At 46.8% G+C, this 26,541-nt stretch overlaps 1 protein-coding gene across 4 annotated transcripts in view; it reads right to left on the bottom strand.

Annotated features, from left to right (window-relative positions):
• Window positions 1-26,541, bottom strand: part of LOC137620754 (uncharacterized) — a 389,997-nt gene that overhangs the window by 327,666 nt on the left and 35,790 nt on the right. For 3 of the 4 annotated variants that reach the window (XM_068351149.1, XM_068351147.1, XM_068351145.1), the window contains one exon: window positions 23,071-23,241. The exons of the other annotated variant lie outside the window; for it this stretch is intronic. In XM_068351149.1, coding sequence (XP_068207250.1) covers window positions 23,071-23,241 — 171 coding nt within the window. The remainder of the gene's footprint in view (window positions 1-23,070; window positions 23,242-26,541) is intronic. 4 annotated transcript variants of the gene reach the window in all.

Consider the following 26,541-nt stretch of genomic DNA (forward strand, 5'->3'; position numbering starts at 1 on the left):
TCCTCGTAACAAGTCTGAACACCTTTCAAATAATATGACGCGAACACAGATTTGCACCTCCAGAAGGTTATGTCCATTATGCTTTGTAGAGATCTGTTCTGCCTGAATGCTGCCGACATTGCCACTACTCTGACTTCATGCGTCTTGACCTTTAAAAGTCCAAGGTCTGATTCATTACAATGAAAATGAGCTTCCTTAATCAAAAGCCTGACAAAATATGACAAGGCATTTTTAGACATCTGTAAAGAGGGCTTTTTGACTGAACACCACAAAAATTCAGACTTGCCTCGTAAATATTTTGTTCTCTCCAAGTAGCATCTCAGAGCTCTAACTAGGCATAAGACTCTTTCTACCTCATCTCCAACCAGATCCGTAAGATTTGGAATCTCGAATGCTTTGGGCCAAGGCTGAGAAGGGCGTTCGTTTTTGGCAAGAAAGCCTAATTGTAAGGAACAGACAGCTTTACCATTACGAAATCCAACGTTTTTGCTAAACGCATGAATCTCTTTTGGCTGTTGCAAGACTGACCAAAAATAAAGTCTTCATAGTGAGGTCTTTCAAGGAAGTTGAACCCAGTGGCTCAAACCTGTCGCTCATAAGATACTTCAAAACAATATCCAGATTCCAGGCTGGAGAATCTTGGTTCCGTTGTTTTGAAGTCTCGAAAGACTTGAGAAGTTCTTGCAGATCCTTATTGCTAGATAGGTCAAGGTTTCTATGCCTAAACACAGTAGCTAACATACTCCTATACCCTTTAATAGTAGAGGAGGAGAAATTTCACTTCCTTCAAAGATATAGCAGGAAATCCACAATTTGAGCTACAGAGGTACTGGATGAGGAAAGAGAGTTGATTCTACACCACTCTCTGAAAACCTGCCACTTAGATTGATAGACTTTGATGGTCGAAGTCCTTCTTGCTCTTGCAATAGCTTGAGCTGCCTCCTTCGAAAAGCCTCTAGATCTAGCGAGTCTTTGGATAGTCTGAAGGCAGTCAGTTGAAGAGCGTGGATATTTTGATGCAATCTTTCCAAGTGGGGTTGTCTGAGTAGATCTACTCTTAAAGGAAGAATTCTTGGGGTGTCTATCACCCATTCTCTTGACGGCCAATAGGGAGCCACTAGGGTCATCCTGGTTCCTTTGGATGTCACAAATTTCTGTACTACTTTGTACAGGATCTTGTAAGGTGGGAAGGCGTACAGATCTAGATTGGACCAGTCCAACAGAAAAGCGTCTATGTGGACTGTTTCTGGATCCGGAACAGGGTAGCAATACGCCTCTAACCTCTTCGTCTTCCGAGGTTGCGAAAAGATCTATGCAAGGGCGACCCCAAAAACGCCACAGGCTCTTGCACACATGAAGGTTGAGGGTCCACTCTGTTGGAAGGATCTGATTTCGTCTGCTGAGACTGTCTGCCAATAAGTTTTTCTCCCCTTGAATGAATCTTGTCAGAAGTATAACGTTCCTCTCTCTTGCCCACACCACGAGATTCTTTGACGTCTCGTACAGAGATATCGAGTGTGTTCCCCCTTGCTTTGAGATCTACGCCAATGCTGTCGTGTTGCCCGCATTGACCTGAACCCCTTTGTTGGTGACTAATTCCTCGAAACTTTTGAGGGCTAAAAGAACTGCTAACAACTCCTTGTGGTTTATATGCAAGGATTTTTGAGTCTCTGACCATAGACCCGAGACTTCAAACTTGTTTAGGGTTGCTCCCCATCCTGTGTCCGAGGCGTCGGAGCATAACACAAGGTCTGGGCTCTTTATTGAAAAGTCGAGACCTTCCTGGAACTTGTCTGGTTCTTTCCACCACCGAAGGCAGTCTTTGATGGGATTCGTGATAGGAATGGACATCGTTTTAAAGTCCCTCTCCTTGTCCCAATGGCTGTTGAGATGGAACTGGAGAGGACGAAGATTCAGTCTTCCCAGTGGAATGAATTGTTCCAAGGAGAGGGTTCCTACCAGACTCATCCATTTCCTTGCTGAACATACTTTCTTGCTTTGAAACGATCTTAGTTTCAACTTGGCTTGCTCTATCCTTAAGGGAGACGGAAAAGCCCGAAAAATCTGACTCCGTATCGTCATCCCCAAATATAAAATCTCTTGAGATGGAACCAAGAGAGACTTTTCCTTGTTTACATGGAGACCCAGTTCTTTCGCAAGGTCCAAGGTTGTCTGAAGATCCTTCAGGCAGTGATCGTAAGAGTGCGCTCTGAGAAGCCAGTCGTCAAGATACAGGGAGGCTCTTATGCCCCTTGAATGGAGGATCTTTACTACATTCAGCATGAGCTTCGTAAAGATATGAAGTGCTGTGCAAAGGCCAAAGCATAGGGCTCTGAATTGGAAGACATCTCCCATGAAAACAAACCTTAGGTAGGGTAGGGTCTGAAGCTTAGATGGATAGAGATGTGGAAGTAGGCGTCCTGAAGGTCTAATGAGACCATCCAGTCATCCCTCCTTACTGCTGCTAGCACTGACTTCGAAGTTTCCATGCTGAACTTCGTTTTGATGATGAACTTGTTTACCGCACTCACGTCCAGAACTGGACGCCATCCCCCCGAGTTCTTGGGTACCAGGAATAGACGGTTGTAGAAACCCGGTGAACAAATATCCTGAACCTTCTCTATGGCCCCCTTTTCTAACATAGGAGACACTTGGTTCAATAGAGCTTGTCTCTTTGCCTCCTCTCTGTATCTGGGAGAGAGATCTACGGGAACTAAGACCAGAGAAGGGCTCCTAGAAAGGGGATCTTGTAACCCTCCTTCAAGATCTGAATAGACCACTGAACTGCTCCTCTCTTCTCCCACGCTTGCCAGAATTTCAATAGTCTGGCACCTACTGCCTGAAGGCGAAAGCAGTCAGACTCTGCTTCGCCCTGCTCTGAAGCCTCTTCTCTTACTCCTTCTAGCATCAGGTCTGGAACTACCCCTGCTGGAAGATCTCACTCGAAAGGGCTAGGAAAACTTGGGAAAAGTATCTTCCTTAGGCTTGCGGCTGGTAAAAGAGGGAGGAAGAGCCTTTCTAGCAGTCTTGGAGACAAGATCCTGAGTAGCCTTCTGAGCTAAAGCTGCAGAAATCTACCTGATAAGTTCTTGTGGGAACAGCAATGGAGAAAGAGGCGCATACAAAAGTTCGGACTTCTGGAAGGGAGTAATCCCCGGCGAAAGAAAAGAGCATAGTTGATCTCTTTTTTTTAAGAATGCCTGCAGAAAATAGAGCTGCAAGTTCATTAGAGCCATCCCTCAAGGCTTTCTCCATGCACGACATCAAATGGACCAGGGCAGAGGTATCCCCCTCTTTAAAAGTGTCAACTTTTTTACCCAAAGCCCCAAATGTCCAGTCTAAAAAGTTAAAAACTTCAAAGGCTCGAAAAATTCCCTTGAGAAGGTGGTCCATCTCTGGAGTAGACCAAAAAATCTTGGTCTTTCTCATGGACGACCGACGAGGAGCGTCTACGAGGCTTGAGATATTTCCCTTGGCGAGAGGCAGGAATCCCCAAGCCGAGAGCTTCTCCTGTCTCGTACCAGATGCTCGACCTCGAAGCTAGTCTACCTGGAGGAAAGGAAAAAGCCGTCTTTCCTAAGGCCTTCTTAGACTGTAACCAGTCACCCATAAATTTAAGAGCTCTCTTAGACGAGCGCGACAATACCATCTTAGTAAAGCGGGCTTTCTTAGCGGCTTTCCCGAGAGTAAACTCAGACGGAGGCGAGCGCGGAGCTATAGGCACAAAAAATTCTGAAAACTCTTCCGTAAAAACTTTCATTAGTTTTTTCAGATCAGCAGAATGACGGAAAAACAGAGTCCTCGTCTTCTGAAACGTTATCGAACTCCATAGGAGAAAGCTAGCCTTCTACTTCCTTCTCTTGCAACGTTCCTTCGGGAGCAGTAGGGTTAAGAGCAGTTTCTTTTTCAGAAAATTCCTGAGTGCCAACTGCAATAAAAATAGGCTCATTGCGAATAGAATCAGGAGGCAGAGTTGTGTGCGGCTCATCTGAACGCTCGCGATCAGCTCGATCGGAGACAAGAAGTTCCTGTACTGTACATGAACTGTATCGATGTCTTGAAAAGAATGAGCCTCCTCATCGTAATCCAAACTAACATCCGAAATATGACAAGGGATAGGACGTTCAGGATCATATTCAGAAACACGCTTGCCGTCAACTCCTAACAAGCGTTCGGTACTACGAACCGCTTGTTGTTCAGCGACTCGTTCAACTGTAATCCTTCCGGAAACACGACCTGAAGGACACTCACTAAAGTAATTGGCAGAGAGAGAAACTTCCTGAATTATAGGACGTTTGGCAGCCTGCTTGTAAGGACGTTCGGTAGCCTGTTTGCAAGGACGTTCGGCAGCCTGTTCCGAAGGAGGATTGGCTGCCTGTTCCGTAGGAAGTCCAGGATCCTGAATCGAAGGACGTTCGGTAACGCGTTTGCAAAGACGTTCAATAACCTGTTTAACAGGACGTCCGACGTCTTTCTTAGAAGAACGCACGAGCACACTGTCTGAAGGCAGGAACTCCTTGCTCTTGAAAGAACGTTCACGTTCAATAAAAGAACTGTGGACTGCGGAATTAGGAGAACGATCACGATCACTTCCAAAAGGACGTTCGTAGCGGCTAGCAGGAAGCTTAGATCCCCGATTACGAGGGCGTTTGGGAACACGTCCTAGTTCGCTGCTCCGATCACGACCGCTGATATGCGATTTTTCGCTACGCTGGTATGACTGCATAAAGGACGAGAGCCTGCTCTGCATGTCTTGAAGAATTACAAAGTTAGGATCCGAACGTTGTGAAATCGGCGATGAAATCACAACGTTCTCCTCATCGCTAAACGGAACACAGCGCCTAGAAGGCGAAAACCAGTCTGAAGGCTGCTTGGGAGCTTGGAATGAGGTAAAGCCTGGTCCTGAGTGCACAGAAGGATCCTTGGAAACGTCCAGCGTTCTATAAGGACATTTTATCGGGGGACTTTCAAAAGGCTCTGGAGTATCCCAATGACTACATCCAGGTTTTGAACTAGCAGGACGTCGATAGGCCTTATCATAGGTCCTCTTAAGAGGTCTGGAAGCGAGCTTCCAACCTCTTTTAGGCAAGGGGTCATCCGAAGACGACGAAAAACACATAACCTCACCTTTCCAATGGTGAGGGCGAACGTCCTGGGAGGCGCCCACAGGTACGTTCAAGGGGACGTCTGCTCGTTTGTTAAAGCCTCTCGTCTCCTTTCGCCTTTCGACATTCCTTCTCCCAGGGGTTGGGGAGCTTGGAAGAGGTCTAGGAATAGGAGGATGACAGACACGAGCAGGCGTACCCTCCACTCCACTTAACTTCACTGCACTTGCACCTTCACCTTTTAATAGCCGCACATCGGACATCAACTGTGTCCTGTCCGCAGCCAAAGATTCAATTTTAGCGCCGAGAGCTTGAATTGCCACTAACATATCTTTTAGTGAAGGTTCATTAGCAATTGCAATAGTGGGATTGGGATCAACCACTACAGGTGAAGGAATAGGATTAATGACATGGGAAGAGGATATATCTCTAGATGAGCGAGAAGAACTACGCCTCAATCTATCCCTTTTGAGTTTACGTCTGTATCTATCAAACTCAATCCATTCATGCTGACAGCAAAACACAGCGATCACCTAAATCACACTCTTTACCTCTACATGCAACACAGAGAGAATGGGGGTCAAGAGAAGCTTTAGCCATACGGGTCTTACACCCACTAGTCACACATAACCTAGAAGTTATAGGGGGGGTGACCATTTTGAAAATTTAAGAGAATTCAGACAAGCAAAGGTCAAAAATCATCTAATTCAAACAAAATCAAGAAATATCCAAAGCGAGATCAAAAACAAGCGGGAGTCAATAACCAAAGATTTGTACTTCACCAAAAAACGATCAGTAATGACGGAGTAGAATTCACGTGTCGCCGCTAGCGACGGCAGGGAATATATGAGGGTCACTGGAATGGTTCCCAGGTACCTCGCTAGGGTGCAGGGGTGGTACACCTGGCTATCCCACTGGCGGTTGGCCTTTTCTGCTGTTGACGTCGGGGACGTAAGCTATATACTGTATATAACTACCGGGTAAGTCTTGTGTTTAAAACCCAACTGTAATGAGCAGATCGCTTTATTGTCCCGAAAACCCACATTTCTACTGAATGCATGGACTTCACTAACCCTCTTGGCTGTTGCCAGACTAACCAAGAAAAGGGTTTTCATCGTGTGGTCCTTCAAAGATGTAGATTGCAGGGGTTCAAACCTGTCACTCATCAGAAATTTTAACACAACATCCAGATTCCAAGCTGGTGAATCCTGGTGCTGTTGCTTTGTCGTCTCAAAGGATTTAATTAGTTCTTGTAGATCCTTATTATTTGAAACGTGAAGGTTTCTGTGCTTGAATACAGTCATCAACATACTCCTGTATCCCTTGATAGTTGATGTAGAAAAACTTTGTTTCTTTCTCAGGAATAAAAGGAAATCAGCAATCTGAGCTACAGAGGTACTGGAAGAGGAAACAGTTGACCCTGCACCATTCCCTGAAAACTTCCCACTTGGATTGATAGACTCTGATGGTTGAAGACCTCCTAGCTCTTGCAATCGCTCTAGCTGCCTCCTTCGAAAAACATCTAGCTCTTGTGAGTCTTTCGATAGTCTGAAGGCAGTTAGTCGAAGACTGGAGATTTTGATGGTGTCTTACCAAGTGGGGCTGTTTGAGTAAATATGACAAATTCGTAGATAATTTGTATTTTTCCTAACTAAACAAACCTTAGCTATTTAATAGGGGTATTACTTTCGGCGTAGCTGAAATGACGAGCCATTAAAATTTAACGAGGGTTTACTACCCACACCGCTAGTTAGCAGGGGTAGGGGGAGGGTAGCTTGCTACCCGGCCCCCTCCCCTCACACACACCTGTGCTTGAGCTCACTTTGCTTGGAGGTAGGACTTCAAGGGGGATAGGGCTGGCAGGCAAGTTTGGTTAAATAGCTAAGGTTTGTATAGTTAGGAAAAATACAAATTATCTACGAATTTGTCATTTGTTCCGTAACTGAAATACAAACCCCGCTATTTAATAGGGGTGACTCACCCATTAGGAAGGGTGGACGTCCCAGCCAGTACTGACTTTTGGCTTTGCCCGGGGGCTCAATATTTGAGTGTGTAAGCACCCAAGAAATTAGGAGTCCCTGCACCTCGCTAGAACCTTGCTATGCAAGGATTGCGGCCTACGCAAGCTGTGTGTGAAGGTATGAAGAAGTGTGATTCGTCCTAGGAAGTTGTTCTTAAGTTCTTTAGATGGAAACTTGTACACTAGGACTTTCCCAATACCACCTCGTCAGGGTATGGGGATGTAACAGTATTAACTTAATACTAGGAACACAAGGGAGCATGGTTTACCTGCAGTGGTTTGAGGTCAGCTATTCAGTGAACCAAGGACGTGGCTTTCCCCAAGAGAGGGGATGATGAAGAAAAGAATAAGGGCCAGTCAAACCCTTTCATTCATGCAGACTAAAAACCAGGTAACAATCCCCTCAACCTTCTGCTACTTGTCCAATAAGGAGCTTGAGGCTTTAAACCAGCTGTTGTGCAGCCACCACAGGGCCGATAGAGAACGTATCGAGCCTCCTGTGGGTTACGTCTTGCAGGTAGTGGGCTGTGAACTTTATCTGACGCTTCCACACCCCCGCTTAAAGGACCTGCTTCACAGAGAAGTTTCTTTTGAAGGCCAGGGACGTAGCTATGCCCCTGACATCATGTGCTCTAGGGCGACGTGGCGGAGAAGAATCTGGATTCAAGGCCAGATGAATGACCATACGAATCCATGCAGAGATGGTGTTCTTGGTGACCCTCCTCTTAGTCCTCCCTGTGCTGACAAATAATGCTGGCACATGAGGACGGACTGCAGCTGTTCTTTTGAGGTATAGCCTCAAACTCCTTACTGGGCATAGTAAGAGATGGTCTGGGTCATCTGTTACAGAGCAGAGACTAGAAATCCGGAAGGAATCGAACCGAGGATCCGCTACTCCAGAATTCTGAGTCTTAGCAATAAACTCAGGGATGAAGCTGAACGTTACCTCCCCCTATCCCCTCTAATGGGGGATGTCATTCAAGAGACCATGAATTTCGCTAACACGCTTGGCCGAAGCCAAAGCTGGCTAGAACACCGTCTTCAAGGTTAGGTGGCGATCTGATGAATGGCGTAATGGTTCATAGGGAGGTCTCTTAAGAGACCTGAGAACTCAAACCACGTTCCATGGAGGAGGTCACACTTCCGACTGAGGGCAGATAAGTTCATAACAACGTATGAGTAGAAAAAGTTCTAGCGATGAAGAAATGTCCATTCCTTTCAGCCTGAAAGCAGCGATAGCCTTTCACTGCCGAGACTGAAAGGCGCATTTCTTCCCGCAAATACACAAGAAACTCCACTATTGCTGGAATAATGGCATCGAGTGGAGAGATACCCCTTCCACGACACCAACCACAGAAGACTTTCCACTTTGCCTGGTAGACTGCTGCGTATGACTTTCGCAGATGTCCAGACATCCTGACCGCAACTTGCTGCGAAAATCCTCTCTCAGAGACGAGATGCTGGATAGTCTCCAGGCTTCGCTACGACTTTGTGGAAGATGTTGGCATGTGGTTGCTTCAGAACATTGTGCCGTGGAGGGAGTTCTCTCGGTAGCTCCATTAGGAGTTGCAGAAGGTCCAGGAACCATTCCGCGTGATGCCATAGCGGAGCTATGAGGGTCATTGAAAGATTGACCGATGTTCTGGTCTTGTTGAGCACCCTCCTCATCAGACAGAACGGGGGAAAGGCATAAAAATCGATATTATCCCACCGTTGTTGGAAAGCATCTTGCCAGAGAGCCTTGGGGTCTGGGACTGGGGAGCAGTACATCGGGAGCCTGAAGTTCAGGGCTGTTACGAACAGATCCACAGTCGGAGAACCCCACAAAGTCAGGACTTTGTTGGCTACTAGATGATCCAAAGACCACTCGGTACTTACTATCTGAGACGCTCTGCTCAGATTGTCGGCAAGCACATTCCTTTTGCCTGGAATGAAGTGTGCCGATAGTGGTATCGAGTGGATTTCGGCCCATCTCAGTATCTCTACTGCTAGATGGGATAGCTGCTGCGAAAAAGTACCTCCTTGTTTGTTGATGCAAGTCACTATTGTGGTGTTGTCGCTCCTCACCACCACAGAGTGACCCGCCAGGTATTGTTGGAACTGTTGAAGGGCCAGGAAGACGGCCTTCATCTCTAGGAGATTTACATGGAGATACTTTTCTGACTCTGACCACAGGCCTGAGGTCATGTGGTGCAGTACGTGGGGCCCCCACCCTTTCTTTGAAGCGTCCGAAAGCAGCATCAAATCCAGGGGGAGGACAAGAAGGTCCACTCCTTTTCGTAGGTTCTCATCTGCCACACACCACTGGAGGTCCGTCAGTTCTGCAGGTCCCAAAGGGATCAAGACGTCCGGGGAATCGTAACCTTGATTCCACCGGGACTTGAGTCGCCACTGGAGGGATCTCATCCTGAGGCGACCGTTGGGAACTAGACGAGCTAATGATGAAAGGTGACCAAGGAGACGTAACCACGATTGGGCTGAAAGCTCTTCTCGTCTGAGAAAAGGGCTTGCGACCTTCCTCAGCCTTGCCATCCTGTCGTCTGATGGGAAGGCTTTGTGGAGATTGGTGTCTATAACCATGCCTAGATATACCAGTCTTTGAGTGAGAAGCAGTGAGGACTTCTCGAGATTTACCTGGATCCCCAGATCCTGGCAAAGTCTTAGAACTTTGTCCCAGTGTTGAAGAAGGGATGTCACCGTGTCTGCTAGGATTAAACAGTCGTCCAGATAACGAAGGAGACGGATGCCAATCCTGTGTGCCCACGAAGACATTAGGGTGAACACTCTGGTGAAAACCTGTGGTGCTGTGGAGAGACCGAAGCAGAGCACCTTGAACTGGTACTCTTTGTTGTCTAGGCTGAATCTTAAGTACTTCCTTGAAGACAGATGGACTGGGATCTGGAAGTACGCGTCCTTTAGATCCAGTGTACACATGAAGTCTTGCGGTCTCACTGCTAGTCTGACCATGTCTGCCGTCTCCATGCTGAACGGAGTTTGTTTGACAAACTTGTTCAGAGCCAAGAGGTCGATGACTGGTCTCCAGCCTCCAGATGCCTTCTTTACAAGAAAGAGTCGACTGAAGAAGACTGGAGACCCGTCGAAGACCTCTTGGAGACCGCCTTTCTTCAACAGGGTCTGGACTTCTCTCCCGAAGGGCTTGCCCCCTTGCCGATCTCATGGCACTGGATTCGTCGTCAGAGGAGGTAGAGATGTTGTGAACGGGACGCAATATCCGACTGATTACGGAAATTGTCCAGGAATCGGCCCCGAGTTGCTGCCACCTGTCAGAGCAACTTTGTAGGCATCCCCCTACTGATGGACATGCAGGGGGACTGCCAATCCTAGCGTTTGCGACCTCGGCTGCTCCCTCTAGGATTCTTACCTCCCTGGAGGACTTTTTGCCTTTCCTATCCTTGACAGGAAAGGGCTTAGACACCACTGTCTTCGTTGCTGTCGTTGGTTTTGCGGTCTTAGTCGGACGGGACTGCTGGGGTGCTGGAGGCTTATAGGGCTTAGATGTCAAAGCCCTATGAAGGAGGGAGTCTTGGTGAGACTTCCTCCACCTCTCAGCGGCCTGTTCCACATCCTTAGGCTCAAACAGGATCGTTCCTTCTAAAGAAGAATGCCTGAGACTATTGATCTCGGTGCTAGGGACCTTCTGATGGAATCTCTCAGCCACCACATCCCGACGTTTCAGGATGGTGTTTGCCCACAAGTTCGAGACTTGGTGGGCCAGAAACTCGATCGTGTGAGTGCCTGAGAGAAGGAACGTCTCCATAGATTTCCTGGTACGTTCTTTGGAGAAATCCTCAAAGCGTATCAGGATACCTAAGGTCCCTAACCAGATGTCCAGCCACGAAGTGGCTTGCATAGCACACTTCGCAACCTTCTGATTAAGGATCTCGGTTGCCGAGAACGAGACCTGCTGGTTAGAGTGTCTCTCAAGAGGGACTCCCCTGGTAAGCTCTTCCAACGAATGGTGGAGAGAAAGAGCTAAACAAGGCTCCTCCAAGATCTCAAAGTACCTCCTATGCTGTACGCTAGGAGGTGGGAGGAGGTTGTTGCCAGCACTGGAACGATTGGAGGAGGGCAACTCGGAGAGCTGTACAGCGATCTTGTCCCTGGTACTCTTAACCCCCTGAGACCAGGGTAGAGCTGCACTGGCCTTAGATGGTTTCTGAGTACCGAATACGCAGTCCAAGACCGTGTCGTTGCCCTCACAAGGAGTGATCTCTGGGTTGGCAAACCCATTGAGAGCCCTCATTAGAGTCAGAATTGCCAAAACGCATACTCTGACTCTTGCTGTTCTCCTCCTGACATTGGACTTGCAGCGAAGTCTCCTGTCCCCAAAGGCTCTTCTTGGGGAGAATCGCGGACGTTCTCCGAGTGGCTAGTTGTCTCCGTCCTTGGTCTTGTAGAGGACTTTGGTAAGGTCTTCGAGTCCTTCGACTCCTTCCTGGGAAGGATGTAGGACTCCAACATAGAAGACGGCAAGTTCTTTCCAGCCCCCACTTGGGAAGACTTCTCAGCGCGAGGCGGGGTTTCCCTCATTGGTGGGATGGGGGAAAGTCTCGCCTCACGTGTTTCCCGAGGACGGGAAATACTCGTCCGACAGAGAAGGAGAGAAAGTCTGGGGGAGTGAAGGAACCTGCCTCGAAGGTTTACGTGGAGTCAACTTAGCTCTTGGAGAAGCTACTGCGTCCGGAACTCCTCTTTTTCTCTTCAGAGGGGTAGAGACAGCCAAGGATCTGTGACCTAATTCAGAGAAAACAGGCTTGAACGCCTGTGTAACAGCTCTGATTAGTGCATCGAACCAAGGTTGTCAGCTGACAACGCGCTGTCAGACACCCCCTCTGAAGGGAAAGGGATCGAAGGATCCCTGGGAGGAGTTCCCAAAGGTGGGTTCGCCTGAAAAGGAATAGGGATCCTGGACCCCTCTGGATGTTTCCCTTCCGCCGCAATATGCGCTGTTATGCATTTGCGGGGAGGAGAATGCGGCGATGGTGACCTTGCCGTGTATTGTCCAGCAGCCTCGCGCGCGGGAGGTAGGACTTCACGGGGGACAGGGCTGGCGGGCAAATATGTGTAAATAGCTAAGGTTTGTATGGTTAGGAAAAATACAAATTCGGTTTGTATGGTTAGGAAAAATACAAATTATCTCCGAATTTGTCATTTGTTCCGTAACCGAAATATAACCCACGCTATTTACATGGGGTGACTTACCCCTTAGGTAGGAAGGAAAGTCCCGGCCTTACTGGCTTTGGCTTGCTTTTACCCGGGGACTCAGAATCCAAGTGAGCCGCACTCGAGAAAAGGAGTCCCTGCACCTCGCAAGTTCCTTGCTTCGCAAGGAACGTGCGGCCTACGTAAGCTTGTGTGTGGAGGAATGAAGTGTGACTCGTCCTAGGAAGTTGACCTGAAGTCCTTTAGATGGAATTCTAGGCTAGGACGTTCCCAATACCACCTCGTCAGGGTATGGGGGACGCGACAGTATTATATTAATACTAGGAACACAAGGAAGCATGGTTTATCTGCAGTGGTTTGAGGTCAGCTATGCAGAGAACCCAGGATGCTGCTTTCCCCAAGAGAGGGGAGGATGAAGAAAAGAGTAAGGGCCAGACATACTTTTTCATTCATGCAGTCTAAAACCGGGTAACAATGCCATCAACCTTCTCCTACCTGTCCATTAAGGAGCCTGAGGTTAGACCAGCTGTTGTGTAGCCACCACAGGGCCGATAGAAAACGTATCGAGGCTCCTGTGAGTCACGTCCTGCAGGTAGTGGGCTGTGAAGGTCGTTTGACGCTTGCAGACCCCAGCTTGTAGCACCTGCGTTACAGAGAAGTTTCTCTTGAATGCCAGAGACGTTGCGATGCCTCTGACACCGTGCGCTCTACGGCGACGTGACGGAGGAGGGTCCGGATTCAGGGCATGATGGATGACCCTTCGAATCCCAGCTGAGATGGTATTCTTGGTGACCCTCCTCTTCGTCCTTCCTGTGCTCACAACCAGGGCTTGCACGCGAGGGCGAACTGCAGCTGTTCTTTAAGATAACGCCTCAGACTCCTTACTGGGCATAGTAGGAGATGGTCTGGGTCATCTGTTACAGAACGAAGACTCGAAACCCTGAAGGAGTCGAACCGCGGGTCCAGAACTCCAGGGTTTTGAGTCTTAGCTACAAACTCAGAGACGAACCTGAACGTTACCTCTCCCCATCCCCTTGAATGGGCGACGTCGTATGAGAGACCACGAAGTTCACTGACACACTTGGCTGAAACCAAAGCGAGCAGGAACACCGTCTTCCAAGTCAGGTGTCGATCAGAAGCCCGGTGTAATGGTTCCAACGGAGGTCTCTTAAGAGCCCTGAGAACACGAACCACGTTCCATGGAGGAGGTCTCACTTCCGACTGAGGGCAGGTAAGTTCGTAGCTTCGTATGAGCAAAGAAAGTTCCAGCGAAGAAGAAATGTCTATTCTTTTCATCCTGAAGGCCACGCTTAAGGCTGAGCGTTAGCCTTTCACCGCCGAGACCGAAAGGCGCATTTCTTCCCGCAAATATCCAAGAAACTCCGCTATTGCTGGAAGTGGCATCGAGAGGAGAGGTACACCTTCCATGACACCAACCACAGAAGACTCTCCACTTCGCCAGGTAGACCCCTGCAGATGACTTTCGCAGGTGTTGAGACATCCTTTCCGCAACTTGTTGCGAAAAGCTTCTCTCTGTGAGGAGATGCTAGATAGTCTCCAGGCATGAAGCCGAAGCGATGCTACGGCTTTGTGGAAGATGTTGCAGTGTGGTTGTCTGAGTAGCTCGTGTCGTGGAGGAAGTTCTCTCGGGAGTTCCGTCAGGAGCTGCAGAAGGTCCGGGAACCACTCTGTATGATGCCATAGCGGAGCTACTAAGGTCATTGACAGGTTGACCGATAGTCTGGTCTTGTTGAGCACCCTTTTCATCAGACAGAACGGTGGGAAGACGTAAACGTCGATGTTGTCCCATCGTTGTTGGAAGGTATCTTGCCAGAATGCCTTGGGGTCCGGGATTGGGGAACAGTACAGCCGAAGCTTGAAGTTCAAGTCTGTCGCGAACAGGTCCACCGTCGGGGAACCCCACAAAGTCAAAACTTTGTTGGTTACTAGCAGATCCAAAGATCACTCGGTACTCACTATCTGCAATGCTCTGCTCAGACTGTCAGCGAGCCCATTCCTTTTGCCCGGAATGAAGCAAGCCGATAGTGGAACCGAGTGGACTTCGGTCCATCTCAGTATCTCTACTGCAAGATGGGATAGCTGTTGTGAAAAGGTACCTCCCTGCTTATTGATACTGTATAAGCCACTACCGTGGTGTTGTCGCTCACGACCACCACGGAGCAAGTCGCCAGGATCTGTTGGAATTGTTGAAGTGCCAGATATACGGCCTTCATTCTAGCAGATTATGTGGAGGCCCTTTCCTGATTCTGACCAGAGGCCTGAGATCCTGTGGTTCAGAACGTGGGCCCCCCACCCTTCTTTTGAAACGTCCGAAGACAGCATCAAATCCGGGGGGAGGACGAGAAGATCCACTCCCCTTCGAAGGTTACCCCTTTCCCCACCACTGAAGGTCCATCCATTCTGCCGGACACGTAGGGACCAGAATGTCCGGGGAATCGAGGCTTTGATTCCACCGGGACTTGAGCCGCCATTGCAGGGATCTCATCCTGGGGCGGCCGTTTGGAACCAGACGGGCCAAGGGGGAAAGGTGCCGTAGGGGAGGAACCACGATTGGGCTGGAAGCTCTTCCCATCTGAGGAAAGGATCTGTGACCCTCCTCAGCCTTGCTATCCTGTCGTCTGATGGAAAGGCTTTGTGGAGATTGGTGTCCAATATCATGCCTAGATATACCAGTCATAGAAATGGAGGCAGAGAAGACTTCTCGGGATTTAACATGATCCCTAGATCTAGGCAACGTCCCAGAAGCTTGTCTCGGTGTTGAAGAAGGGTCGACTCCGAGTCTGCCAGAATCAGCCAGTCGTCCAAATAGCGGGGGAGACAGGATGCCGATCCTGTGTGCCCACGAAGATATCAGGATGAACACTCTGGTGAATACCTGATGTGCTGTGGAGAGACCGCACACAGCCCCTTTGAACTGGTGGATCTTGTTGTCTAGGCTGAACCTAAAGTACTTCCTGGAAGACGGATGGATTGGGATCTGGAAGTACACGTCCTTCCGATCCAGTGTACACATGAACTCTTGCGGTCTCACTGCAAGTCTGACCGTGTCTGCTATCTCCATGCTGAACGGAGTTTGTTTGACAAACTTGTTCCGAGATGCGAGGTCGATGACGGGTCTCCAGCCTCCAGACGCCTTCTTTACGAGAAAGGGTCGACTGAAGGGGCCTGGGGAGCCGTCGACGACCTCCTGGAGAGCATTCTTCTTGAGCATGGTCTCGAATTCTGCCCGAAGGGCTAGCCCCTTTACCCATCCCCTGGCATAGGAGCTCAACGCCACTGGATTCGCTGTCAGGGGCGGAAGAGACGTTAAGAACGGGACGCGATATTCCTGACTGATCACGGAGATCGTCCAGGCTAACTAAATGTACAAGAAAGAACGACCGCGTCCATGATGCCATCCGGCTGGCAATAGCTCTTGTTACGTTAATTACGATCTCAATAGAAGAGCAAAACTAGCAAGAGCTTACATTTACACAATTCAAAGATATTACTTAACTTTCCAGAAGCAGATGAGGCTGGTGAAGATATCATAGCGACAAATAAACTCCAAAATAGCAAGAGGCAACACGAGATAACACCGGTCAACAAAGCTACGGCAGAAAGAATGGCTTGGTGGCGCCGCGCGGTGGCGATTTGGCGCACTATTTACAGTACGGTAAGAGTGTCGCCTTTTTAACGAATCTCCTATATTCTTGCCACTTTCCCCTCGAAGCGAAAGCGCTATTAGGGGTGTAGATAGCTATGAGACGTGTCAAGAATACGTCCTCTGATATTACGCGATATCCCTTTATAAAATTCTAGGGGATATTTGCTCCAGGAGTTAGAATTCTGGATACCTTTGGTAAATTCTCTGGGATATATCACTGTAGTCAAATATACCTAGGAAGCTACTAATGAAGGAACTTCCATCAGGACGACATGGCCTATGCCCAAAAAACTGGATCGTTAACTAGGAAAAAAAAAAAATAATTAGTTAACAAAAATTCCCCAGGGAGGAACTCCGAAGAGAAACCCCGAGGGAATAGAAAACATAAGAATTACAAATTAAGTATGAGCCCACTGACATTCACGGGAGAAGGGGGAGGCCGTCGTAACTGTAACAAAAACAGAATTATAACAGAATTATAATTATGTAATTCATCTAAGAATGTTCACAAATAGTAAGAACCACTGAACCCCGAAGGGAAGTGTTCTCCACAGAATGCTGAAAAGTTAACAAAAACAATTAGATTTCATTAAAAATAATTAAGACAAATAAACGGAATAGCAACCCAACCCGCATGGGAAAGAAGCTTCCGTAATAGTACGTAGTAGTAGTAAAAGGGTGAACGACCTCGAGTAGAGAGAGAGAGACCGTAGTCAATCTAAACTCCCACGTTCCCTTCGCTGAGAATCCAAGTTCCCAAGAGGGAAGGAGGAACAGTGGAGAAAACAGATGAATGAAGAAAGTCCAGCGATGACGATTCCCCACGCCGGCCGAATTATCGGAGGCCGAAGGAACGACCGAAGGACCAAAGGAGAGGCCGCGCCACATGAAGTGAAACTGCGGTGGCCTGGTACTACGCGGTGACGTTGTCGTACACTACACACACAGCACAAACACTGAAAAGGAAACTTACTATATTTCTATACACAAATATATACATAAACATAAAAAATGTTTATATATATATTAAGTATAAGAAAAAGTAAGTAAAGACAAAACATTAATGGCTGCAAAGCGAGGGTGGGAGCAGATGTGTCTGCCCATCACCCGAGCCAAAAGCAAAGTGAATCAGTTCACCGGTGTGTGAGGGGGGAGCTACCCCTCCCCTACCCCCTCGCTAACTAGCGAGGGGGTAGATAACCCTCGTTAAAAATCTAATGGCTCGCCATTTCAGCTACGTCGAAAGTAATACCCTATGTAAAATGATATTTTCATAATAAAATAAATTTTTGAATATACTTACCCGCTGGTTATATAATGGCCAAGTCCCTGGACGCCCCGGCAGGAAATTCAAAATCTCTTGCGCACCTAGCGCAGATATGCCAGGTGTACCCCAGCGCCCTCGCGGTACCACAGGTAGAACTATACCCAACCAATTCAGATTTTCCATGCCACATGGTCTCTAGAGGGGAGGAGGGTGGGTCTAAAACTTATATAACCAGCGGGTAAGTATATTCAAAAATTTATTTTATTATGAAAATATAATTTTTAAATATAAAACTTACCCGCTGGTTATATAATGGTTGATTGACACCCATTGGTGGCGGGTCAGAGACAGCCGTATAATTGGAAATTCACTTAAGAGTTACATAAACAACTTAAGCGGTTCTAACCTGATAAGGAAGCTGACAGCAATGCTCTGCCTCATTTTGTCTGCTATCCTTAGGAGATCCAGTGATCCACTCGGGGCTGATGATCTCTAGGAGCTGTCAAACGGTACAACCACCTATAACATGACAGGACCTCAACTAATACCCTTGTTCCGGGCACTCTCTAGGAACAAAATGACCACCTGACTAGGTCAAAGATTACGGAAGATTGTCGAGCAATCTTCACATACAATCATAAAAATATATATAACAGTTCCAAGAGAAGAACAGGGGTACTACGAATTTAGGGAAATGTAGTGGAGAATGTTTCACCTCCTACTGCACTCATTGTTGCAAGTGATCCAAAAACATAGACGTCTTCATAAAAAGACTGGACACGGTAAAAGTAATGCAAGGCGAATACAGGATTACCGCTTCACAAGGCTGTATATGCGATGCTTTGCAGAGAACAGTTTAGTTTAAGTTACAGAAGTTTCTACAGCTCTAACTTCGTGAGTCTTTACTCTTGCAACATCTTACGATCTGTCACCCAACCGTGTGGAAGAACCTTTGTAATCAAGGTCCTTACGAGATGACAGAATGTTTTAGACATGGATAGCGCAGGCTTCTTGACCGTGCACCCAAGAGTTATGAATAGACTCTTAACTTCTTTGTTCTTGTCCCAATAAAACTTCATAGTTTTAATCGGGCAAAAAACTCTTCTCAGCCCCTCCCAAACCAAATTCGAGAGAATAGTGATCCCGAAAGATTGAGGCTATGGATGAAAAAGATGTTTGTTAATGAGCAAGAATCCAGGTTGCAAGGTACCTATGGCTTAACCAATGTGAAGTCCGTGTTCTTGCTAAAAGAGTGAACTTCACTGACCCTCAACTATGGTAGACTTACAGTACTCAGAAAGTCTCCAAAGTTAGGCCTTAAAAAGAAACCAAGGGTAAAGGGTCGGATCTGTCACTACCGCGAAACTCCAGAAACGAACCCTAAATTCCAGGCTGGCGCATCTTGCTGATGCCTCCAAGTTCTCTCAAATGATCTGAGAACACCTATAAGGTCTCTATTTGATAGATCCAATCTTCTGCGTCTGAGGACAGATGCCCGCATACTCCTGTACCCTTTGATGGCTGAGGAGGAAAGAAAATGTGTTTTCTTCTAAGGTCTAAGAAAAAATATACCACTTGTGTTAGAGTTACCTAATGAAGAGCCGGCTCTAGCTCTACACCACTCCATAAAACACTCTAATTGGGTTGGAAAACCTTGAGGCAAATGTCCTTTGTACAAGCGAAAACCTCAGCTGTCTCCTTCAAACAACCCTCTAGATCTTAGGGGTTTTCCGAAATACTGGAGGCCGCTAGGCCTAAAACTTGAAGGTTCAACATAAAAAGTTTGTGATCCTGACACGGGGAAAAGGACTAAAGACATGCTTCCAGCATGCACCCAACATGGTCCCAGCATGAGTCCAGTATGGTTCCAGCATGCTGCCTACACCCAACATGCCGTGAGAGAGAAGAGGGATCTAGAACCGCCTCCCAAAACTTGTCCATATTGGTCGCAAGAAACCGATATTAAAGCTAGGCTTGTTGAAAAGAAGCATCAACAACGTGAACCTCATGCTGTGAGGTTAAGACCTGATCGTGTGTAATCAGTGAGTGTTCAACAAACTTAAAGCCATAGCTTGACACGAGGGAGCATTAGCTGCGAAACCAGAGAGACGCGAAGCAGAGACAATAGTCTGTTTATACTGCTGTGAGAAAGATTTGACTGTATGCGTCTAGCATATGAACATAATGTCGCATGTGCTTGCATTGCCGTAAGGTGTCAGCGTTCACCTTGTCGTGTGGAAACAGCACTGTGTGTGAGCCCCGCTTGCTGTAAATCTACAGCATGTTGCGTGGAGGCGACAGCATCTCGACCGGTCATTGACGGAAAGACGGAACTGATTGCCGAGAGTTGTCCCATGTAGGATGCGTCCACATGAGTGAGAGTCACACGTCCCGCAGACCGCGAAAATGGGACAACTCGTTGAAAGGATCAACTTAGGCTGTCAGCGTCCAACATACTACCAGACTGGCGTCTGCGTCTGTGACTGCGTGAGGGAGAGACCAGAACCTGCGTCTGTGTCTGCGTGAAGTCTGCCGTAAGAGAGAGACCAGACTTCTACAAGCACCCGCTCTAACGTTTCTTGTAACACGAGCATATCTCTGCGAGGAAGCATTACTAAGCATAGGAGATCTATGCCTTCTGACACTGGTCGGAAAACCATTTCTTTGATCTCTGGTAGTCTTTAGACTCTTTAGGAGAAAATTTTCTCCCCCCGAGAATCGTAAACACTAAACACAGATGAAATAGACCTCTTTTAGCTCAGACCAAAGCTACACTCGCGGGGTAGCGAGTGCGCCAACCCAAGCATGGGCGAAGGCCGGGAGAGAGCATCAACCGTAGTCCTGAGAGCAACCTGGGAGAGTCCCTATGACATTTCAAGCGCGCCTTGTGCGCGAACTGAACATATCCAATGCTGTGAGATACCGTCAACAGTAGTCGCTAGACCTCAGAAAAAAGTAATAGAGCTTTCCCCAAACTGGGGGAGGGAAAGAAGTGTGAACAGAAGCAGACTGAGCACCTTTTCCCCCAAAGAACTGTGTGTCTTACACGATTCTGGTGCCGACACGTCGCCTTCTTCCGAAAAGAAAAAACTTCCGGCGAACGTTAGATACTGCAGGATAAGAAAACATACGACTTCTGAAAGGTCTAGGACAAATTGATTGGTGACTACCAAGTCTGAAGTCGGAACGAGGAGCAGCAGGTAAAAAATATGAGGGAAACTCTTTTAGAAAAATTCTCATGAGTTTCTGAAAGCTATTCCCTTCCTTTTACAATCTCTATCCTAGGAAGAGAAGTCTAGATTCTTAGGAATCCACTCCTTATGATTGTGAATTCAGACCTCAATATTAGAGGTTTTAATCCTAGTTCTCACAACCAAGAGTTATAGCCGGCCTTGGTCCGAGAATATAAAATCTTTCTAGTTAAGATTTATTTCTTAATATAGCGCCTGGAGCAACAATAACTTAACACTAGACGTTCATGGTCAGGTAGACATCAAAGTCTATTGTCATAGGTAGTGAAGTGAAGCGTCCACCTCGACGCTGAAGCGTCCACACAGATGCTGAAGCGCCCACACTGGCGCTGAAGCATCCACACAGCCGCTGAAGCGTCCACACTGGCGCTGAAGTGTCCATACTGACGTTGAAGAGTCCATACTGACACTGAAAGCGTCCACAATGACGTTGAAGTGTCCATACTGACACTGAAAGCATCAACACCGACGCTGAAGCGTCCACACCGACGCTGAAGCGTCCACACCGACGCTGAAGCGTCCACACCGACGCTGAAGCGTCCACACCGACGCTGAAGCGTCCACACCGACGCTGAAGCGTCCCCACTGACGTGGCGCTTCGCTCCATTCCGTCGACGTTCCATTTCCGTTGCCGCACCGTTCCGATGACGCTACACCGGCTCTGCTGCCTGGCGAACGTCGGCGCGTCTGTATAGACTGATACTAGGTGCTATGAGCAGGTTTGCGTTGAGCAGGTAATCGAAGTAAAGCATCCACTTTCCCCCACCATTGAACATTGCGGTTGGTAGACCGCCTGTGCGACAACAAGACCTCACCGTTAAAGACACGACGCCTGTGCGACCATGTCAAAGACCGGAATCGAGACATCCAACCGCACTGTTAACGGCAGGCTAAAAAGACTGCATAAACGAAGATAGATGCTGTTTCATGCCTAACTACAAAGATCAAGGATCAACCTTAGGCGAAACGTATTCAGCATTAACTGCGCCGAACCATAGCGCTTGCCACTGTCGAGAGACGACAGCCATCAGGTGGCGGTGGCGTCACTGCGTCTGCGCCGCATGAAACGTAACACACGCAGAACGAATCTAATTTTGTTTTCAGCTTAGCGCCTTTGAAAACACTAATACCTCACTTTATCTAACGCGACGGTGAGCGTTCTGGTGATCGACAGAAAACGCTCGAGAGGACTTCAGTTCGGGTCTTAAAAGACTGTAACGCCTAGTTATCCTCTCGATTCCTTTCGCCGTTTGACTTAACTTCTCCCCTGGGTCCGGGAGCTCGACAGAGGTCTAAGGCTAGGATAACGACAGGTCCGAATAGAAGCACTCTCCACCAAATAAAATTCACTGGACAATTTATCACTAAAAAATTTGCACTTTACTCTTTGGCACAAAGATAGTTTCATAATTACCTGAAAACCAAAGAATACACTCTCTCAAAGGAAACGAACTCCATAAGGAGAGACTGATAATTCTGTTACTGGACAATTGTTTGAATGGGAATACAAAAGTACCAAATTGCATATAAATGTAACAAAATATTAAATATTACCTTAGTAGGTATAACATTTATAAAATAAAATAAACCCTTAAATTAAGGAATTCCAATAAGAGATGAATCATCACTCGTATATCTGGAACATTTACACTTAATATAAAAACGATCTTAGCATTCCACTACGGAAACAACGATAAATAGAATCGTGCACTACATCGATTAGTATAAACATTAAGTGAAAATTAACTTCCTTTAATTTCTAACTACTGTAAGGAAAAATACTGACAGGTACAATTAATTTCAAAATAAAAAGTTCCTTTTATATAGTACAACTAAAAAACTTGAGAAGTAAGAAGAATGTACTATTTATAAAAATCTCTACGAAATATCGTAATATTGTAACAATATTGATAACTGCGTAACAACTGAACGCTAGTTAATCTTCGCAGATTGAAGATTACCTTGAGAAAACTATTAAAAGGAAAAATTTTCTTAGTTTAATAATCCTTTAATTAAATTTATAACTTAATATTTCAAACGAAAGTATTCACTTATATTTCTTTGTAAAAGCAAGACGGACTTATAGCCTACGACATAAGGCTGTGACGTCATCAATGGACGAGAAGTTTACCTTTCGTCCTATGCTTTCGTGAGGTTTAAAATAGGTCGATAAACCTTTTAATCTTACCTTTTAAGTTATAAATACGTGATCACATCAAATAAAAGAAAAAAGGCGAAAGCCTAAACTCAAAAAACGTTAATACATCACCAAATAACGTCCTAACAGAGTAAAAAGCGAGAAAGAATTTCCAAAAGAACCGATGGCTACGCCGGCAGGGAAAATCTGAATTGGTTGGGTATAGTTCTACCTGTGGTACCGCGAGGGCGCTGGGGTACACCTGGCATATCTGCGCTAGGTGCGCAAGAGATTTTGAATTTCCTGCCGGGGCGTCCAGGGACTTGGCCATTATATAACCAGCGGGTAAGTTTTATATTCAAAATAGCGTGGTTTGTATTTCGGTTACGGAACAAATGATATTTTCATATCAAAATAAATTTTTGAAAATAATACTTACCCGGTGGATATACAGTATATACAGTATAGCAAACGTCTCTGACGTCCGACAGAAAATTCAAAACTCGCAGGCAATCGAAGATTGGGTAGCTAGGTGTACTACTAGCGCCACCACTCGCCAGGATACTGGAACCATTCCTCAAGTCCTCAGGTCTTCTCTGCCCATAGGTCTCTAGAGGGGAGGAAGGGAGGGAGTCTAATTATATATATCCACCGGGTAAGTATGTTCAAAAATTAATTTTAATATGAAAAATGATATTTTAATTATAAAATAAATTTTTGAATATACTTACCCGGTGAATATATAATAGCTGCTACTCAGCGGCTCGACAGAAAACACACTCAAAAAACTCGCGAGCGATCGCTATGAAGGTTGCGGGTGTGCCCACCAGCGCCAACTATCGGTCAGATACCACTCTTGCATGTAAACAAACCCTTCAATTCTTCTCGTCCCGCTGCGTCTCTATTGGGGAGGAAGGGAGGGCCTTTAATTTATATATTCACCGGGTAAGTATATTCAAAAATTTATTTTATAATTAAAATATCATTTTTAAATATTTAACTTAGCCGGTGAATATATAATAGCTGATTCACACCCAAGGCGGTGGGTAGAGACCAGAGATAATTAAGTTTACAGCGTATAAGCTAAGAGTTTTTGACAGTTATCAATATAACAAAACCAAAATATATAGGTACCTGGTAAGGAAGTTGACTTAGACGATTACTCTGCCTTGTAAGTCTGTCTTCCTCACGAAGCCCAGCGATCATCTTAGGATGCTGAAAGACTTCCAGGAGCTGAAGTATCAAGGGCTGCAACCCATACAACAGGACCTCATCAAACCCCTAATCTGGGCGCTCTCAAGAAATGACTTTGACCACCCGCCAAATCAACCAGGATGCGAAAGGCTTCTTAGCCTTCCGTACAACCCATAAAACAATATTAAAAACATTTCAAGAGACAGATTAAAAGGATATTGGAATTAGGGAAGTGTAGTGGTAGAACCCTCACCCACTACTGCACTCGCTGCTACGAATGGACCCAGTGTGTAGCAGTCCTCGTAAAGAGTCTGGACATCTTTCAAGTAAAATGACGCGAACACTGACTTGCTTCTCCAAAAGGTCGCGTCCATGATACTTTGCAGAGATCTATTTTGCTTAAAGGCCACGGAGGTTGCTATAGCTCTAATCTCGTGCGTCTTGACCTTAAGCAAAGATCGGTCTTCCTCATTCAAGTGAGAATGGGCTTCTCGTATTAAAAATCTGATAAAATATGACAAAGCATTCTTTGACATAGGTAAGGATGGTTTCTTAACCGAACACCATAACGCTTCAGATTTACCTCGTAATGACTTAGTACGAGCTAAATAGAACTTAAGAGCTCTAACGGGACATAACACCCTCTCTAGTTCGTTGCCTACGATCTCTGATAAGCAAGGAATATCAAAAGATTTAGGCCAAGGACGAGAAGGCAGTTCATTCTTGGCCAGGAAACCAAGTTGAAGAGAACAAGTGGCTTTTTCTGTAGAAAAACCGATGTTCTTGCTGAAGGCATGAAGTTCACTGACTCTTTTAGCCGAGGCCAAGCATACCAGGAAAAGAGTCTTAAGAGTGAGATCCTTCAGGGAGGCTGAATGTAATGGCTCAAACCTGTCTGACATGAGGAACCTTAGGACCACGTCTAACTTCCATCCAGGAGTAGCCAAACGACGTTCCTTAGAGGTTTCAAAAGACTGAAGGAGATCTTGTAAATCTTTATCGTTGGAAAGATCTAAGCCTCTATGCCGGAAGACCGAAGCCAACATGCTCCTGTAGCCCTTGATCGTGGAAGCTGAAAGGGAGCGAGCCTTTCTCAGGTGTAAGAGAAAATCAGCGATTTGGGCTACAGAGGTACTGGACGAGGATACAGATACTGACTTGCACCAGTTTCGGAAGATTTCCCACTTCGATTGGTATACTCTAATGGTAGAAGCTCTCCTCGCTCTTGCAATCGCACTGGCTGCCTCCTTCGAAAAGCCTCTAGCTCTAGAGAGTCTTTCGATAGTCTGAAGGCAGTCAGACGAAGAGCGGGGAGGCCTTGGTGTACCTGCTTGACGTGGGGCTGACGTAACAGGTCTATTCTTAGAGGAAGACTTCTTGGAAAGTCTACCAGCCATCGAAGTACCTCGGTGAACCATTCTCTCGCGGGCCAGAGGGGAGCAACTAACGTCAACCTTGTCCCTTCGTGAGAGGCGAACTTCTGCAGTACCTTGTTGACAATCTTGATTGGTGGGAATGCATATAAGTCTAGATGAGACCAATCTAGAAGAAAAGCGTCTATATGTATTGCTGCTGGGTCTGGGACTGGAGAGCAATAGATTGGAAGTCTCTTGGTCATCGAGGTTGCAAAGAGGTCTATGGTGGGTTGACCCCAAGTCGCCCAAAGCCTCTTGCACACGTCCTTGTGGAGGGTCCATTCCGTAGGAATTACCTGACCCTTCCGACTGAGGCAATCTGCTAAGACGTTCAAGTCGCCCTGTATAAACCTCGTTAACAGGGAGATGCCTCGATCTCTTGACCAAATGAGCAGGTCCCTTGCGATCTCGTACAGTGTCAGGGAGTGGGTGCCTCCTTGCTTGGAAATGTATGCCAAGGCTGTGGTATTGTCCGAGTTGATCTCCACCACTTTGTTTCGAAGGAGACTCTCGAAGTTCATCAAGGCCAGGTGGACTGCCAAAAGCTCCTTGCCGTTGATGTGCATGCTCCTCTGACTTGAGGTCCACCGACCCGAGCATTCCCGACCGTCCAGGGTCGCACCCCAACCCAAATCCGATGCGTCTGAGAATAGAACGTGGTTTGGTTTCTGAACTGCTAGGTGAAGTCCCTCTCTTAGATTGATATTGTCGTTCCACCAATTCAGGCATGTCTTTACTGTTTCGGAAATCGGGATTGAGACCGCCTCTAGCGTCTTGTCCTTTTTCCAGTGAAAAGCTAGATGGAACTGGAGAGGTCGAAGGTGTAGCCTTCCTAGCGAGACAAACTGCTCCAGTGATGATAGGGTCCCTACCAGACTCATCCAATTCCTGACTGAGCAACGTTCTCTCTTCAACATCCGTTGGATTATGAGCAGGGCTTGTTCTATTCGGGGGGCAGACGGAAAAGCCCGAAAAACTGGACTGCGAATCTCCATCCCTAAATACAGTATAGTTTGGGATGGAATCAGCTGGGACTTTTCCATGTTGACCAAAAGTCCCAATTCCTTGGTCAGATTCAATGTCCAATGCAGATCCTGCAGACAGCGATGACTGGACGAGGCTCTGAGAAGCCAGTCGTCCAAGTAAAGGGAGGCTCGGATTCCCGATAAATGGAGGAATTTTGCCACATTCCTCATAAGCCTCGTAAACACGAGAGGAGCAGGACTTAGGCCAAAGCACAGGGCCCGAAACTGGTACACCATATTGTCGAAAACAAACCTCAGAAAAGGTTGGGAATCTGA

Source organism: Palaemon carinicauda, chromosome 27 (genome assembly GCF_036898095.1).
Source record: "Palaemon carinicauda isolate YSFRI2023 chromosome 27, ASM3689809v2, whole genome shotgun sequence".
NCBI lineage: Eukaryota > Metazoa > Arthropoda > Malacostraca > Decapoda > Palaemonidae > Palaemon > Palaemon carinicauda.